Source organism: Electrona antarctica, assembly GCF_951216825.1.
Source record: "Electrona antarctica genome assembly, chromosome: 18".
Classification (NCBI taxonomy): Eukaryota; Metazoa; Chordata; class Actinopteri; order Myctophiformes; family Myctophidae; genus Electrona; species Electrona antarctica.
In genome coordinates this window covers 33,411,444-33,428,688 of record NC_136799.1, presented here as the reverse complement: position 1 = coordinate 33,428,688, position 17,245 = coordinate 33,411,444, and the positions used below count along the sequence as shown (strand labels likewise).

Genomic DNA, 17,245 nt, shown 5'->3' with positions numbered 1-17,245 from the left:
CATAGGCAAAAGGGCCTTTCTTTGTGGAGTTTGCATGTTAAAAAAAACAGGCAGTAGTCCTGGTTTCTAAACTGCCTCCCTCTGGCCAGCCCCCCCGCCTGATGGAGGGGAAAGGAACTGGTTGGAATAACGTGTTCCTTCCACACGCTACGTCCCCCCCCCCCCCCCCTTCAGGTGAAAAGAAGTGGTTTGGACTCCTCATGCATGGAATGGAGCATGAGGTCAGTCCGTTGCTCTCCCCAGGTTGGCAGAGGGAGTGTAGCGCCCAGGATTACACTAGACAATTGGCACTGGGTGAAAAGAATGGGTTACAAAAATCGTGGAATAAAAATGTAGAGTAAAAAATATTTATAAAACCTGCAGACACACTTAACCACTTTCACTTTCAAAAATGTAAAACTAAATGCTGAATCGCTACTTTTGCGCAACACACTTCTATGACCAAGTATGGAATTATTAAATGAAAAGACATAAAAGGTTGAAATCTGGAGATACAAGGTTTCTGCCCAACAGAAACAATATGTTCTTACCATTCATACATGATCTGTCATGTATGTACTATATGTTCAGGCCGTTGCCAACTTGCCACTGAGCTCCTCTTTCACCCTCATGGAAAATTCACCCTCATGAAAAACAACTGCTAATGCAATTACCCAGTTGGGGTGAGATCACTTGGAGCTACACTCTGTGGTGTATTGTTTTATCATCTCTAATCACGTGACTAATCATCTCCCAAGGCCTTATTGCTTAATGGTGGCACAGCAGCAAGAACACTTGGCTTGAGCCACTCGACTACTGCAACCCAGCCTTGGCTTCGGCATCTGCTGCTGGGAGATTACCAAATCAGACAGATCTCTACCCCACCTTATTCTGAATTTAAATACCCTGCACGGTGGGTGGGTGTGTGTGTGCGTGCACGCCGCGTGCATGCACACTGTGAGGGCCAAATGTCTCCCAAGTGTAGTAGAATTTGAATTATAGTCGGAGTGAGGACCATTTTCCTGGTCCTCAAAGATTCAGTTTGGGGTTAGGTTAAGGATTAGGACATTTAAAAGTTAAAGGTTTCTGGGTTGAGTTATGAGAGTTACGCTGGATTTGAACACATCACAGCGTGACATGTTGGTGAGCTTGTAAATCGTATATTTTTGACACCTGCGTTCAACTAAGTATAACCAGATTTAGGTTTAAGGTTACAAATGGCATGTATGACATTACTCTCCTAAAATGTGTATATCCCCACAAGTGTAGGAATACAAGTGTGCGTGTGTGCGTGCTGTCGAGATGATGATGCTTGCCTCAATTCACCATCTTCACCTGTTGCTCCATATAGCGTTCTTTCTCTGCACAGACAGGAACACCACAGACCAGAGTGGTAAGTCCTCCTCGGTCTCATCCATGTTCCAAACTAATCTAGCTTTGCCTTTTTTTCCCCTTCTGCTACTGACCCCTGTTAAATTACTGGTAAGAACATCACCATATTTCTTCCAGTCTAGCCACTCTCTGCTTTCTGCTACGTAGTGCAGTATTTGATTATGGTGACACAGACAGATGGCCCTGTTCCCCTGTTATTGATTTCTAAATGCCATCTTGATTAGAATGCCCATTACATTAGCAAAGTGGCCCCTGGCAAGACTGCATTGCAATACTGCATTGCAGTGCTTGACTCAGACTCTCGTGAACATTGCTGTGCAATGTCTCTGCTTTTAATGTCTCAGACTTTCAGCTAGTGTCTGAAGACATTACAAATACAAGCCCACTGCTAAAGCAGCACTGTCATGGATGCAGTTAAAATACCCCAGGGGCCCACTGAGAACCTGTCCGTCCTCTCCCTGTGCGCTGATTAGGGCCAGCGGTTGGGATTTCTTTCAGGGGGATTAGGCCTTGTCAGTCTTTGGCTGCCATTGTATCCCCCCAGCCCCGTCAGACAAATTAAATGTAATCCCCTCGCTATTTAGATGACAAATTCTGTATGTGATCCTGTGGGGTTATGCCCCGTTGTATTGGCCCGAGCTCAAACTTGCATGCCAAAGTCGTCAATCAGGCCCCAGTAGTTCATGTAGCACGGAGGGTGCCAGGAATGCCAGTGAAAAATAAGTGTCATTTAAGCAACTGTTAGGATTGTTGGAATGATCCATTGCATTCATTTTATAAAGATAGTTGTACTGTAGTTTAACTTAGTTTAGATTAGCCTATCTTATCAGTAATTGTGATTTCTTAGGTGCGACTGAGACGTAAAACCTGCTTTCAGCAATTCTTTTGGATATTGAAACACCCTATTCTCTGTAAACATGTTGGGGAAATAAAGAAATACAGATGCAGCGATGGTAGACTTATCTCCCCTCCTTCTCCATCTGGTAGCGGCAGAGGCCCATGTCCGCCAATAACCCAGACGAAGAGGGATCAAAGGTCAAGCTGGGAGGCAAACAGGGCCTGGGAGACAGCACTCTGGGCATGAGCGCTGAGGAGGTAATTAGCACTGACCACACCTAACAGTAGATCTCTAGGGCACTTTTTAATACAATGTCACCATAACACATTGGTTCACAATTTCAAGTACCCCTATTAGGCCACCGATCCCCCTTTACAGACTGTTAAGGGTCCATTTGGTCCCTGATATTACATAATTGACCCAGGGACCCCCTGGAACCCTGCCAAGGACCCCACTTTGAGAACCACTGCTCTACCAGTTGTCTCTCTTCAACATCAGATCAAAGTGCTGAGGAAGATCAAGGAAGAACATGAGAGGAGAGGAGGTTTCATCCGAATCTTCCCCACTGCAGCCACCTGGGAGATATACAGGTAACCTCAACTTCCCCACTGCAGCCACCTGGGAGATATACAGGTAACCTCATCCTGACAGCATTTCACCCACCACCAGGGAATTATCAGTGGTTCCCAAACGTTTTAGCCCAATCATTTTTTATTTATTTCAGATCTACAAGCTACAATGTTTTTTTGTTTTATTTTTATTTGTGGAATTTCTTTAAAATTTCCCAAAAATAATTTCAATTTATGAAAACTTTTTGGGTGGATTTATTTGAAAATCTTTTGATTTTTTCTTTTTTTTTTTACTTGCAACCCATATTAAATAAATGTGTTGGCAACTCCGCAAAACACTGGGTTACATAGCTGCGTTCAAGACAACTAGTCGGAACACGTTCGCTTTTTGTCAACCTCCACACAAATTGCTTTCATGCGGTCAACAAACATGGATGACCACAGGAAACGATACAAACTAATTGTACGTAATTATGGATCTAATTATGTATTTAAAATTAAACAAACATGGATCACGAAGAATGCTTCCCACCATGTTCTTGCTGTTAAGGATATCAGTGGAGCTTGGGTTCGGGGAAATCAGAGCTGAGAGATGGTGCCTGAAATTCCTACCCTTGAGTTGGATGTCGACCATTCATTTAGTTGTTCACAAGTTTGAAGCGTTGTCATGAACACAGCATCTCCTTTTTACCCTTTAAACATCTGTGCCTGACACCAAGCCATATACAGTAGACAGCAACTGGTTTACTGTGGTTATTACTGTTGAATATATAGCAATATATATAAACGCACGACGCACAACGCACGTGCCCGCATACATATGGCTCATGCCCCTTAGTGACTTCAAATTTAAATGACATTTAAACCCTCTTGTTTGAGAGGAAATCCATTTTTGTGCTTACAGCCCATATTCCTATATGAGGGATTTGCTGCTTGATTAGCTTTATGGCCCTGTTAGTAGCATGGGTTTAGTGGGATTTTTAACAGTATGTTATTGAGTGGTCGGGGGGAAATTATGAGGGCGTTTAACAGTGGAGGCATTCAGAGTGGCTGTATCACAGTAGCTCCACCATTTTAACACACTTACCACAAATGAGCCTGTCAGACTCTCACCAGGGGGGCCACCCCACCCCACCCCACCCCGCTGTAGTTGATTATTATTTTACTCACGTTACTGTCTCTTGTCTCCTTCATTGTAGTGGATATCTGGAGTGCAAGACATCGATGAACTCCATGTTGGCAAACAGACTTTTCCATGAAAGGTAAGCATTTCCATTGTGGTCGGGACTTTGGGAATAGCCTCGTCGTCAATTTGTGGATTTGGTCTGTTGGAGTGTTTGTTTGGTCTTTCGATGGGATAGGTGAGAGGACCGGCTAAAAGTCTATGGCAGTGTGGCAGTATCGTTTTTGAGGTTTTTCCAGTATGATGCTAGTGTCGTGTGTCTTATGTGGCAATGCGTCTTGTAGCTGGGGGCAGGATGGGAAACATAGTTATAGACTCAAAGCATGAAGAGAAAACCCCTAAACTGATACACTTTACCTTATTTTAGTTATTCAAATGTATGCATGTTATTTAAAATCAGTATGAGACTTCGACTTAAACCACCATTTTGTTTGACGTTATATTTTATTACAATTGCACCATATTATTCCCCCCCCCCCCCCCCCCCCACACACACACAAACTTAGCCCAATTCTGCTTTTTCCATATATTGCTCTGGAGAGGCCGTGAGACCACAGTTGGCATTAACATTTGTCATTTTCCCTCCGTGCACCAGTCCATCACCCTTCCTCACTTCAGCAACTTCTTAAATAGAGACGACACTCAGACACATTACTCACTCTCACGCCTGGCTTCGCCCTCGAACCCCAGCTCATCCACCCAGCCAACCGCTGTCTGTTTTACTTCTACATACTGTATGCGGGGTAGGGTAGGGTACTGATACAGGGAGGAAACCTTGTATCTACCTCCATGTTTCATCTTTTGTAAATTACGACTACTTTGTAGAAGAGTGTCGTGCAAAAGTACTGAAAATATCCGATCTACAAGCTCACAGCACATGTCATTGCGATACATTGTGAACTTGTAGATCCACTATTTTCGTTACAAACAAAAAGTCAAAGTTTGGGCCCTATTATGCGTGTCTTAAGTACCAGGTCTTATGACTTAACTTAAGACCTGGAGGCGTGGTCAATGCTGTTTGGCCACTCAGAATAGCCAAATGGCATTGATCACGCCTCCAGGTCTTAAGTTAAGTAATAAGACCTGGTACTTAAGACACGCATAATACTGCCCAAAGTGGTTAATTTTGTCTGTAGGTTTTTATAAATATTTAACCAATAAAAAATATTAAAAGGAGCCTGTCCACTGGTCTGGTACGCGGGTCTCTTCCTGTTTTGGATTCATGTTTCTACCTGACAGCGATGACATAAAATGTGTGTTTGTGGGAAATCCGGACTTTTACCATTTCCTGGCACCATTCTGTTTAACTGTGTTGTTGTTGTTGTGTTTCCTCTCTTTCTTTCACAGAAAGCTCAGAGATAAGGTGCATCTTCAGGTGGGGGTGTTAGATAAGGTGCATCTTCAGGTGGGGGTGTTCTACGGCGGTCACGTCTTCCAGTACGAGAGGAAGCTTCCCTCTCTGGAGGCGCGTAAGAGGAGGCAGCGTCTGGCCCGGCACTCAGCCCCCGGGAAGAAGATGCCTGGTAGATACCCACACAACACTCAGCTCAGTTTGCTTCACGTTCATTCTGATCGCTAACTCTGTTAGAATTAACCTGGGCTCGGGTGACACAGTGGTAAAGAGCCTGCCCACCACCACGGAGGTTGTGGGTTCGAATCCACCGCGGCGCATCCGGCTTTGTTGAGCGTCGACTCTACTCGAACACAATTGACCCGTGTTTGGGAGAGGGACACCGGGCGGGGAGGATGATAATTAATCACCCTTTCCCGCTGGGGCGGCGCTTGTCAGCATGTGTTGGTCGGGAGTGTTGGTCGGGAGGTGTAGGACGAAGGCTCTACGTCCTCTCGTGGGGACTCCTCACTGGCAGATGAGTCGGTAGGACACAGAGTTGTGTGGGGAGGAATCCATTGGCTCCATAACTACTACATTGGAACATGTAAAAAACATAATTTAAGTGGTCAGATGGGTGCGCCACTAGCACTTTCAGAGCATGTTTATTTTAACGATGTTCTGGATTGGATCAATGGAATTTCAAATGAAGTATTCTTTAAGCTCCTAGTTTAAGTTTTGGTATCATAATGAAAGCTTTAGTTTTTCAAGGTTTTAAATACAATATACCACTTATTTTATGTTAATGTTATATCAATAACATCTTGTTTTGTCAATTTTTGGCGGGCCCACTTACAATATCCTCACGACCCACAGGTTGGGAATCACTGGCCTAAAGTATGGAGAATGGTTTTGACAGGTCTGCTGACTTCTTGTTCAGTAGTTCTACCACAACCTGTTCCAAGAAATGGCAAAATCTTTTGCCAAATTTGACAAAGGGCGTCAGAGCGATAAAAAAGAGTGGAGATCTAGGTGATAAAATCACCCTTCCAACGCTGTACACAATGCTTCAGTGGTGTTGCTAGGCAGACTACTGAGTCGGCTGGGTCTGATGTTCAGAACTCAGAGCTGAGCCACAGCGAGTATAAAATAGTTTTGCCCTCTAAGAACTTCCGCAAGCCCTGCTGAAAAAAGTTTGGCATCGTTTGTGTAGCATGCTGCAGGCTTCAGTGGACCTAATTCACACACTTGTACCCTTCTGGTTTCAATTAAAAAAAAATCCCCTGTGTGTGATAGTGCGATTGGCCAAATTATGACTGTATGATCGTGTTCATTTAATTACAGCACAGGAGAGAGACGAGACGCCCTCTATCTGAGTGAGCGTGTGCATTTTATCCACTTAATTTAGCTGACAGATTGTCTTCCTCCTGTGCATTGCCTCAGGAAGTGGACGCGACACCTCCCCAGCTGAGAGCGCAGCGGAGGAGGAGGCCGCCACAGAGGAGCCAGGCGAGGGAGAGGAGCGCGTTCGGAAGCGGACGCTGCAGCCGCAGCAGAGGGAGGCGAGGGAGGTGGAGAGGCCAGCTCCGGAGCCAGTCTCTCACAAGCCTCCTCCTCTCAGTCCTCTGGTAGCGTTGCGGACAGAGCCGGCGGCTGCCCCGCTGGAACGCGTCTACGACGGAGCCTCCTCCTCCTCCATCTCCTCCTCCTCTTCCTCCGCCTCCATGGCGACCCAGCGCTGCACCAAACCCAAAGTCGACCTGCTCCACATCCTCCAGCAGGGCTGGGAACTCAGGTCAGTCTGTTACCACCCCGCTTCTCCACCGCCTGGAGAGCCCCTGTTTAAAAATTGGCACATGCAGTATGGGTAAAATCAGTGGTTCTCAAAAGAAATGTAATTGAAGGACCCCCAGTTTGATACTGGATGAGTTTGGGCCAGAGGCGGGTCCATTTGATACAATATCCTCATAATGTTGGTTCCATTTGTACACATGCTGAGTTTCAGATCCATTAGTGTCCATTTGGTTCCTAACTCTGTCATTTGGATGGTGACCCCCTGGAACCCCCACAAGGATCCCTGGTGGTCCCCGGACCCCACTTTCAAAACCTCTGGTTTACATTATGATGTTGTTTTTGCCATGTTGGCAGCTCCCTTCCTCCTCACTTCTACGCCATCTCCCTCTCCTCCTCACGCCTCACTTCCGTCCCTTCTGCCCCCCACCCAACCTCCAACCCACACCCCCCACCCAACCCCAACCTCCAAACACCCCCCCACCCAACCTCCAAACACCCCCCCACCCAACCCCGACCTCCAAACACCCCCCCACCCCTTCTTTATTCCAGCAGAGGAAATATGAAGTGTACCGAGGCAAACCGGCCAAATGTTCTGAGAAGAATGGCCTGTCGTGTTTTGATCAGTCTGTTTTGAGCGTGACTCCTCTATGTCTACCTAACTCGCCATGTGGAAGATCAGGGGTCCGGAGCCAGCCCAGTTCTACTGTGTACGCGTCAGCCTTTAGCTCCGCGCGGAGACCACCGCTTGAGAGACGCTGCCCGTGATTGGCTTTGCTAATTGCAGGAGTCAGGCTGTCTTTGTTTTAGAGAGTCCAGGAAAGACTTGGATAGCTGCCTCCGCTCGCCCGTTTATTATGCAACGTGCCACGCTTCAGCCATTTAGATTTCTCCTCCTTTTTTTTGTTTTTGCAGTGACATTAATAAATATCACATACTTCTGTCTAAAGTGGAACAAAGGCTCCAGTCTTGTATTGATTTTAAAAGTGGGACTGAAATTGTAATTTGAGGAGGAATTACATTAACAAGTCTGAGTTCGTAGAAATTCCTCAGCACGTGCCAGGGCTGCGAACGGAGCCGGGCAATTATAGTACAGTATATCATTGTTTGTGTTTGACAGCTTTTTCCAAAACATTATTTTCCTGCGTCGGTGTACTGACAGTACCCCCTTTCAGGTTCACTCGGGTACTGACAGTACCCCCTTTCAGGTTCACTGTACGGTGTACTGACAGTACCCCCTTTCAGGTTCACTCGGGCCACAAAAACAATTCATCAGGTTTCGATACCGGTGGAAGACAAGTCACACTGTGCCTCCAACAACAGTCGCTAGTTGAAAGCGACACATAACCTGTTTTTGTTTTCTCTCAGTAAGCAAGCAGAATGCACAGAATGTGTGTTGCTGCTTGCTTTCTGTTGTAAGACATGTAGTAGAGATTCCAATAAGAAGCCAAAACAACACTCGCTGTCAGTTCCAAGGGAATTGGCTGGAGCCCTAGATGAGATTATTTATTATGAGCTGTCAGGGAAGTGAAAAAGAAAAAAGATAATTGTGGTGTGCGTGTGCGTGGGTGTATGTTTGTTGTGTGTGTGTGTGTGTGTGTGTGTGTGTGTGTGTGTGTGTGTGTGTGTGTGTGTGTGTGTGTGTGTGTGTGTGTGTGTGTGTGTGTGTGTGTGTGTGTGTGTGTGTGTGTGTGTGTGTGTGTGTGTGTGTGTGTGTGTGTGTGTGGGGTGGGAGTGTGTGAGTGAGAGAGAAAGAGAGGAGTAAGAGTGTACAGCTACAGTATATCTGTCTGTCTGAGGAACGAACGCAGAAGCTTCCATACAGGTGTACTGCATGATACCTTTAAGAAATGTACATCCTATCATATGATGGGCCCATATGATTCTCCATATGATGCTGAGCAGGCACAATTTGCCTTTTAATCTTCGATGGCAAGAGGCAGGAGTGTTTTAACAGGAATAGGAAGTGACATCTGCATTTCCATCTATGGGAAAACATCAGGAAATAGTGTTTGCTTTTTGGAATAAATCACTGGTAAAATCCATGGGAGATCTATAATGGTTCTCATGCGTTCTTGTTCCGCCGATATGGAGTGCCTTTTACTCGTACCTTCACCATGCAAGCAAATTAAACATGACGGAAGAAATGGACTATTAACAAACACCCAGATGCATGTATATATTCAGTAGAATGTTTACAGAACAAATTGGTATAGATGTTCAGACCTTCTATTTATATTGATCTATACTGTACATACTGTACCTATACATACTAAATTGCCCCACAATTTCTTTCCCCCATTGTTCATCCCCCCATTGCTGCAGGTTATTTTGTTTTGTTTTTTTGCTGCTAACACTGACAATATGCTTGTATAGATGTGTATATCTCATCACAAATTCTATCCATCTGATACTGAAGTATCCCCCTCCTCTAATTCTAAACACTCCCTGTTGCACATCCCTGCTCACTGCTGCTGAGGTTGCGAGGGTCTTGCCTGTTACTTCTCATCTTCATTTTCTTGTTCTTTGTATTTCTCTGTAACCCAGTATTATCTTTAGTGTATTTTACTGCTGCTGTTGCACAGTGAGTCTCGCAGACATGCTGCACCAACATTTCGCCACTTGAATCTGTACGAGCGAGCGACAAATAAAACCTCAATTCTTAAGTAGGGTTGTAAATTTGGGTCAAAAGTGCAATATCGGGTGACTGAGAATGCCAATGCAGGATGTGATCACACTGTGTCAGCAACTACATAGTGCAGTAGGCAGTGAGGGGGTCCGGTGGCTCCGTTGTGCTGTGGTGGGCATTTTCCAGCCATGGTTTGGGTCCACTTGTGCTTTTAGAGGGAAGGTTCACTGCAGTTCAATACAAAGTTATTCAGAGTGATCACCTTTATCCTATGCGGGCGGCGGTGGCTCAGGGGTAGAGTGGCTGGATGGTAACCGTAAGGTTGCCAGTTCGAACCCGGGCTCCCCCAGAGTTAGTGTCGAAGTGTCCTTGAGCAAGACGCTGAACCCCTAATTGCTCCTGATGTGCTGGTTCGTGCCTTGCATGGTTTCCGCTGCCATCGGTGTATGAATGTGTGTGTGAATGGGTGAATGTAATGCACAATTAGGCGCTATATAAATGCACTATTTACCATTTACAATGAAAGGTTTCTAACCTGAAGGGTGTGGTCTCTTCTAGAATGACAATGCCCCCACAGGAGGGCAGGAGGGTGGGAGATTTCCAACAGACGTGTTAGAAAGCGTGCTCCACCATCACCGCCACAAGGCCAAATAAGGGAATATCCTCTTAGAATGGTGTTCCATCCCTCCAGTGGAGTTCCAGAAACCTGTACAATCTGCCAAGTCGCAGTAAAGTGGTTCTTGCGGCCTGTGGTGGCCCAGCACCTTACTAAAACAATTTGTTAGTTTTCCCTTTAATTTGTCACCCGTCTGTGTGTGTACAGTATATTCCCAAAATAGGGATGGTAGACTAGAAAGTAGTTGCAAATTGACTGTATAATTCCTGATAACCCATCTCATCCAAAGTATATCTACTGACTTTATTCCTTTTGTGTTGCTTTACCATTCTATCATTCTGGTGGGTTCAGTTGTTCACTGCTCCTAAAACCCTGTCATCTCCTTCTGCTTGTGTTCTGCAGTAAAGTGCAGGCCCGGGTCGCCTTCTCCTCCTACCTGCAGCGAGTTCAGCTACGACTACTGGCAGAAAGCAAAACCAACGCCACCCCAGCCTGGCCGGACAGAGACAATGAGCAAATGGTACGCCAGTAGTAATTGCTATATTACTGCCATAAACTGCCATTTTCCCCCATTCATTGTACTTGTTTATGGTGGGAGGTGGGATACTCAGCATTGTTTTGAATGTTTATCTACGCCTGGTTTTCCATTCAATTACTCTGCGTTGCTCACACGAACCACTTCGCTAGTGGTAATGTGTACGAGGTGTTTGTTGCCACATGGAAAGAGAAAATGCGGTCCTCTTCAAAGAGGGCCAGATTGGAAAGTCTCTGCAGCGCTGCATCATCATTACTGGCCGCAAAACCCCCTTGTTGGGGAGAGTGGATTAACGCGAACACATGCCAATCCGTTGCATTTGAACGTCTCAGCCATTGCGGGCGGCAGAGACGAGTAATCCTTATGACCGACGTGGTGAGTCAAGGCACCGACATCTGAACTTGTCCACATTGTCTTGTTTGTCACGTCCAGGAGCTGATGATTCGTTTCCTGAAGAGAGCGTCCAGTAACCTTCAACAGGACATGAGGATGGTTTTGCCCAGTCGCCAGCTACCGCTACGAGACCGCAGACGCATCCTGTCCCGCCAGCTGGGGGAGTTCCTCCACCTCTACGACACGGTACCTATTCTCAAGACTCCTCGTCTCACACACGTGCACACACACATGCGTAATTCGTTATCATTACATTACACCGCTTGGCGTTATCCGGTGTCTTTGCGTTTGCAATCAAACGGCAACAACATTGTTCGAGTAGAGACGAAGTGATAGAGAAAGAGAGATACGCATATGGGAGACAACTTTATCGTCTCGACAGACTCATGCATGTCTTAACTTCCTCTTGTTATCCTCACAGGAGACCCAACATATGGTGAAGAGACAGGAGAAAAGCAGCGAGGAGGAGCATTGCATCAACCCCAGTGTGTTTCAGGAGTACATGGCCGAAGCAAGGTTAGCAGTTCTGGCATGCTCCTTACTGTTTCAATTACACATGCTACCGAACAGCGATCCAAATCTGCTTTACACATGTCCATTTCTCTTATCTTTGTTTTTTCTTTTCTTTTCCTATACAGTGAGAATGATCTGGAGGAAGTTCTGACGTTCTACACACACAGAAATAAATCAGCCAGCGTGTTCCTAGGAACAAAAGTCAGGAATGTCAAGAAAGAGTGTTGTGAGAAAAACGCCTCGGGAGATGCAGCCAAATGTGAACATCCTAAATGTGAGTTACTGTCATATTTCCTCCTGCGTGTGTACACGCGCGTGTGTACACGCATGTGTGTGCATGTTGTTGCCTGGAAATGTTCAGGGTTTCCACCCTTCCACGACGCACAGTAAACGGGAATCTCAGTGTTTTGATTTGTAAACCCTTAGAGGTGGAGGGGGGGGGGGAAGCAAAGCAAAAAGGATTGAGTCATGAAGTGTCAAGGAGAGGTCAGCTTCGAATGATTAGCCCTCATTGGGGGAGAACAAATGTGTGTCAGACCCATGGAATGAGTAACTGGCGATAAAGGAGCTCTGGCTTCTCTCCTCCTCTGAACAGCTCTGCAGCCTGTGACCACAGAGACCTCCAGTGCCTCAGACTCCTCGTTCAGAGTCGGCTCAGACCTGGACTCCAAGACTCCTGTCCACATATCCACTGAACCCCCCCAGAGGTCAGAGGTCAAGGCCTCCCAGCACTCCTCCACCTTACCCGCCGCCTTGGGCTCCACCCACATCCAGCTGCACCACCGCACCTCCTCCCCCGACTCCCTCCCTCTCCACTGTCCGCCGCCCTCCCAGCCCCCCCCGGCCTACACGCCGTCCATGGCCAAGTCTCACGCCTCCCGCTCCGTGCCACCGCTGCCTGCCCACCGACCCCCGGCTTGCCCCCCTGTTGCGCCCGCGGCCGCTCCCCAGCCGCCACGGGTGATCTGGGCAGCTTCCTCCCTGCTAACCCCCAGCACGGTGTCTGTCCCACGGCCGTCACCACCGCTGAGGCGGAACCAGTCCTTCACCTCCTCCCCGGCAGGGGCCTCGTCGTCCATGCCGAGCGCCGCGCACATCTACAGCCAGAAACTCTCCAGGCCTACATCTGAGGGTCAAGGTAAAAAATACACCTCATGACGTGCACTCAGCTCTTACGTTTAGAGGCCGACCGATGCCAGATTTTGGGGTTTCATCCCGATCCCGATTTCGGAGATTACAGATCATTACAGTACGGATGATTTTACTGATATTTTGCAAAGAGGAGAAAAAAAGAGAATAATCTTTGACTCAATTTCAACAACATTGAATTAGAATAAACACAAATTACTTTTTGATAGATGAAAAATATACGCATAGGCTGAACTTGACAAGCCCTATAAAAAATTAATAAATAAAATTGATAGCTCGTAGATCTGATGCTCTTTTTCCCCCACCTATACATGCCGATATATCGTCCTGGCTCTACTTACATTATTTTCCCCTCTTCACTTGTCTCAGTGATAAAGAGAGGGGGCTCCGCAAAGCTGAAGCCCGCTGACTCCGCAGTGGGGGTGCAGGTCTCCAAGGAGTCGACCAGCCTGTCGGCCCAAGCCCAGTCCAACCAGCAGGCCATCATCTCAGCGCTGCAGAAGCTGGCGGACAAGCAGGCGGCCCGCCACTACACTAGCTCCAGTCACATTGGCCTGCTGACGCAGCATGTGAGTAGGCCTGTCGCAATGATTAGAGAATCGTCTAATTGCAATTATTTGATAAAGATGTATCACCTTAAACGCCGGTCCACACCAATGCAACTCCTTGCAACATGCAACTACTTGGAAAGTACTGCTATTTATTTATTTTACCATTGTTTCATGGTCTAAATAAATTCTCACAGATTATATTAATCTAATAATCAAAAAGCCATTGCAATGTGAATCAGAGAGCAATCATTCGTTAGTGATCCCAACGCATCCTGATGTGATGCATTGGATTGATTGGCTATTTTCGGCGTGGGACACTATCACATGACTCTGTATAAATCAGGCTTAACGGCTCATCATCACGTTGACTCATGACCCATTTCAGCGTATATCAAATGGGAACCGCGTTTAACTCGTGCGAAATTGTAAGCAGACACGTATAACGCTTCAAAGACTGGAGACTGGATGTCGTCGCTCCACAGTGAGTGTCTCGTTGTGAGGTCTGTGGTGTTCCTCTTTGTTTTGTGCTCGCGAACCTGCACTTGACCCCGCGCTGATTGACAACACTGAGCCACTCGTTCATTCCACAACATAGCTCCCGGAGGCTCCTGCACTCTGTGTGTGTGTGTGTGTGTGTGTGTGTGTGTGTGTGTGTGTGTGTGTGTGTGTGTGTGTGTGTGTGTGTGTGTGTGCGTGTGCGTGCGTGTGTGTGTGTGTGTGTGTGTGTGTGTGTGTGTGTGTGTGTGTGCGTGTGCGCGTGCGTGCGTGTGCGCGTGCGCCTTAACTTCAGAATGGTCGTGTTCTGTAGTTTGCTGCTGTGTGCACTCCTTGGTGAGTCTGCAGAAAAAAGGGATTTCATTGCCATCCTGAGCTGGATGGTATAAACGCCGCCTGCAGCCCCTTAGCCTGCTCTGCAGACTGCCTCTGCAGCCTGTGGGCTAGGACTTAGATTCTCTAACGTTTTTAATTCAAGGAGCCCCAACTTGATATGCATTAGGCTACGGACCCCCTATTTGATTATATATATATACTGTGTATATATATATATATAGGGCTGTCAAATTAACTGAGTTAATTTGTGAAATTTATTGGATAAAAAAAAATGAACGCAATTAATCTATGGTTGGATGACCCGCCCCATGCATCCCATCGACTCTGCACTATCTAGCCCTATCTGGATAACCAACATATGTTGGTTATTGCCATATAAAGCTGCACAATTTACATAGGCAGAGACTCAAATCACAGGACCCCAATCTACATGGTAAAGTCCTCAGTGTTCATACTGTACTATGAGGGTGTACACATGGACCCATTCGTACACTCTCAGAGTTACAGACCTGTAAAGCTCAAACCACACCAATGGGTCGCCATGCAACTCCTTGCAACCAAACGGTTGCGAGTAGATGCATGGCGACCCATTGATGTGGTTTGGGCCATTGAATTGAACCAGTTGAATCACGTGGGTCGACGTGCAGCAGGACATATCACACCGCTGGGACGAACGCTAAAACCGCCTCGTCCCGTCTTGACCCTTTGGTGTGGTTTGGGCTTAACGGTCCATTTGGACCCCTGGTGGTTCCCCGGACCTGACGTTGAGAACCAGTGAGCTCAGGAGGACACGGCGTGCTCACAGCCTGCAGGTTCCTGTGCAGAGAGGAGAGGGGTGTGGCTGTATAGTAGGGGAGGAGGGTGGAACCTGGAAGCAGCATCGGAGGAGCTGGCTGGTGGAAGCGCTTGGTGAGCCCAGTTGAGCCCCGGCTCTGTGTGAGGTCTCATTATCAGATGCACCGGGTGGTGGTGCTGGGGGGGGGGGGTCCTTTCTGTTGATGCTTAACAGGCAGCCACTTTTTTGTGGTAATTGATGCTTATAAATAGAAGAATGTGGCAAATTGGCACCGGGCAGAAAGCTTCCCTTTCGTATTTCTATCCCCCTCTTCCCCCCCTCCACCCATGAAGGTTTGTTGTTTGGCGTGTGTAGCTTCTTTGCACCCCCCCCTCCCCACCACCACCCGTCATTCCACCTTTTCCTCCCTTCCTCCTAATCCTCCTCCTCCTCCTCTGCATTTGTGGGAGGTTTTTTGGGGGGTGATGGCACCGGACCACACACATACTGAAGGTTTTTTTTTATGGCTTCCTCCTGCTTGTATATTCTGTTTTGCAGAGATTCCTGCAAACAGTTAATCCCAGGCACCGGCTGCTGCATGCTGCTGCTGTCTTATTTTACACAGTCGAATAGTTGAGCATTTGCACTTAAAGACTTTGGCCTTTCTGTGTAGGCCCAGATTAGGAGTCATTAACTCACTTATTTAACTCACTGGAGAGTTCTGTGGAGGCAAGTTAACACCCTGTTACGCTGGCTGACCTTGGAAGGTTGACTAATAATCACTGATGCTCATTAGAACCAGTGGTGGAAAAAGGACTCGCATGTTTTACTTAAGTAAATACTGCAATGTAGAACTACTCCATCACAAGTAAATGTCTGGAATTCAAATTACACTTGAGTAAAAGTACAAAAGTATTGGCATCAAAATGTACTTAAAAGTACCAAAAGTAGAAAGTACTCACTATGCAGAATGTCCCATTTCAAGTTGTCAAATGTATAAGAATATTGTGAAAATAGAAAAAAAAGCTCACAATGCGAAATGTATATTGGGCTGAAGTGGTTAATGTATGTTTTGTAATTATAATAAATGTTTTGATACTTAGGGTACTTGCTTACTATACTTCTACTCCACTACGTCTCTGATGCAAATATTGTACTTTTTTACTAATTACTTGAAAACTTTAGTAAATTGTTAAACTGCAGATTTAGATTATTATTGCACAACATACAAATACATTAACCAATTAAGCCCTATATTATACTTTGTCTACTGAGAGTTCACAAAGTGTCGCATACTTTTGTATTTTTACGTAAAGTTACTTTTTCTGTGTATTTCTGCATTATAACTTTTACCTCAAGTAAGAGATGTTTGTACTTCTTCCACTACTAGTTTAACAGGGTCTAAGTAATTACAGAATTTGTTGGACCTAATTGTTTCCCAATGAGGGGAGCAATACTAGTCTTTTCTTTTTACCCACGTAAAATACAGGTGCGTATGCCTTAGCTAGCGTGTGTGTGTGTGTGTGTGTGTGCATGCATGAATGCGTGTATGTGTCACATAATACCTCTTTAACACTTTTAAGGCCTGCATGTGTGCAGTACCGCCCTAACATGACCAAGCATGACAGAACACTATAGCAATTATTTTGTGTGTGTGCGTGTGTGTGCGCGGTACAACACAAAATTCACGTCTCAGCCTCAAGCTAAGCTATATTTTAAGTGTGTGTGTGTGTGTGTGTGTGTGTGTGTGTGTGTGTGTGTGTGTGTGTGTGTGTGTGTGTGTGTGTGTGTGTGTGTGTGTGTGTGTGTGTGTGTGTGTGTGTGTGTGTGTGTGTGTGTGTGTGTGTGTGTGTGTGTGTGTGTTTGTGTGAATGTTCTTTAACACACTCGGTGTAAGGGATACACAATAAAGCGGTCCATGTGGTTCCATTCGTACGCGCTCTTGAGTTAAAGTCGTACTGATGATTTTACGGTGCAGCCACGCCCAGAGGAGCTTGCAGCAGACACATGGAGCGTAATCATCGTAGCTGGCAGAGAAATCCTCACAGTTCAAAACGGAGGCACTTTGTTAGATTAAGAGCAGCCTGGCTGCTGCCTTCCAATTCCTATCCGTGTGATAGCAGAGCAGATAACATGTTCACAGTGTTCATTCAAACTGGCAGGAACCAGCA

The 17,245-nt window shown here is 46.3% G+C and overlaps 1 protein-coding gene across 6 annotated transcripts in view; it reads left to right on the top strand.

Annotated features, from left to right (window-relative positions):
- Positions 1-17,245, top strand: part of ttll5 (tubulin tyrosine ligase-like family, member 5) — a 90,463-nt gene that overhangs the window by 30,433 nt on the left and 42,785 nt on the right. For 4 of the 6 annotated variants that reach the window (XM_079528988.1, XM_079528990.1, XM_079528987.1 and 1 more), the window contains exons 16-27: positions 1,331-1,372; positions 2,359-2,466; positions 2,708-2,799; positions 3,978-4,040; positions 5,309-5,484; positions 6,735-7,086; positions 10,730-10,847; positions 11,295-11,441; positions 11,677-11,771; positions 11,894-12,042; positions 12,364-12,906; positions 13,287-13,486. In XM_079528988.1, the coding sequence (XP_079385114.1) occupies positions 1,331-1,372; positions 2,359-2,466; positions 2,708-2,799; positions 3,978-4,040; positions 5,309-5,484; positions 6,735-7,086; positions 10,730-10,847; positions 11,295-11,441; positions 11,677-11,771; positions 11,894-12,042; positions 12,364-12,906; positions 13,287-13,486 (2,085 nt within the window). The remainder of the gene's footprint in view (positions 1-1,330; positions 1,373-2,358; positions 2,467-2,707; positions 2,800-3,977; positions 4,041-5,308; positions 5,485-6,734; positions 7,087-10,729; positions 10,848-11,294; positions 11,442-11,676; positions 11,772-11,893; positions 12,043-12,363; positions 12,907-13,286; positions 13,487-17,245) is intronic. The other 2 variants (XM_079528992.1, XM_079528991.1) reach the window with 2 other exon arrangements.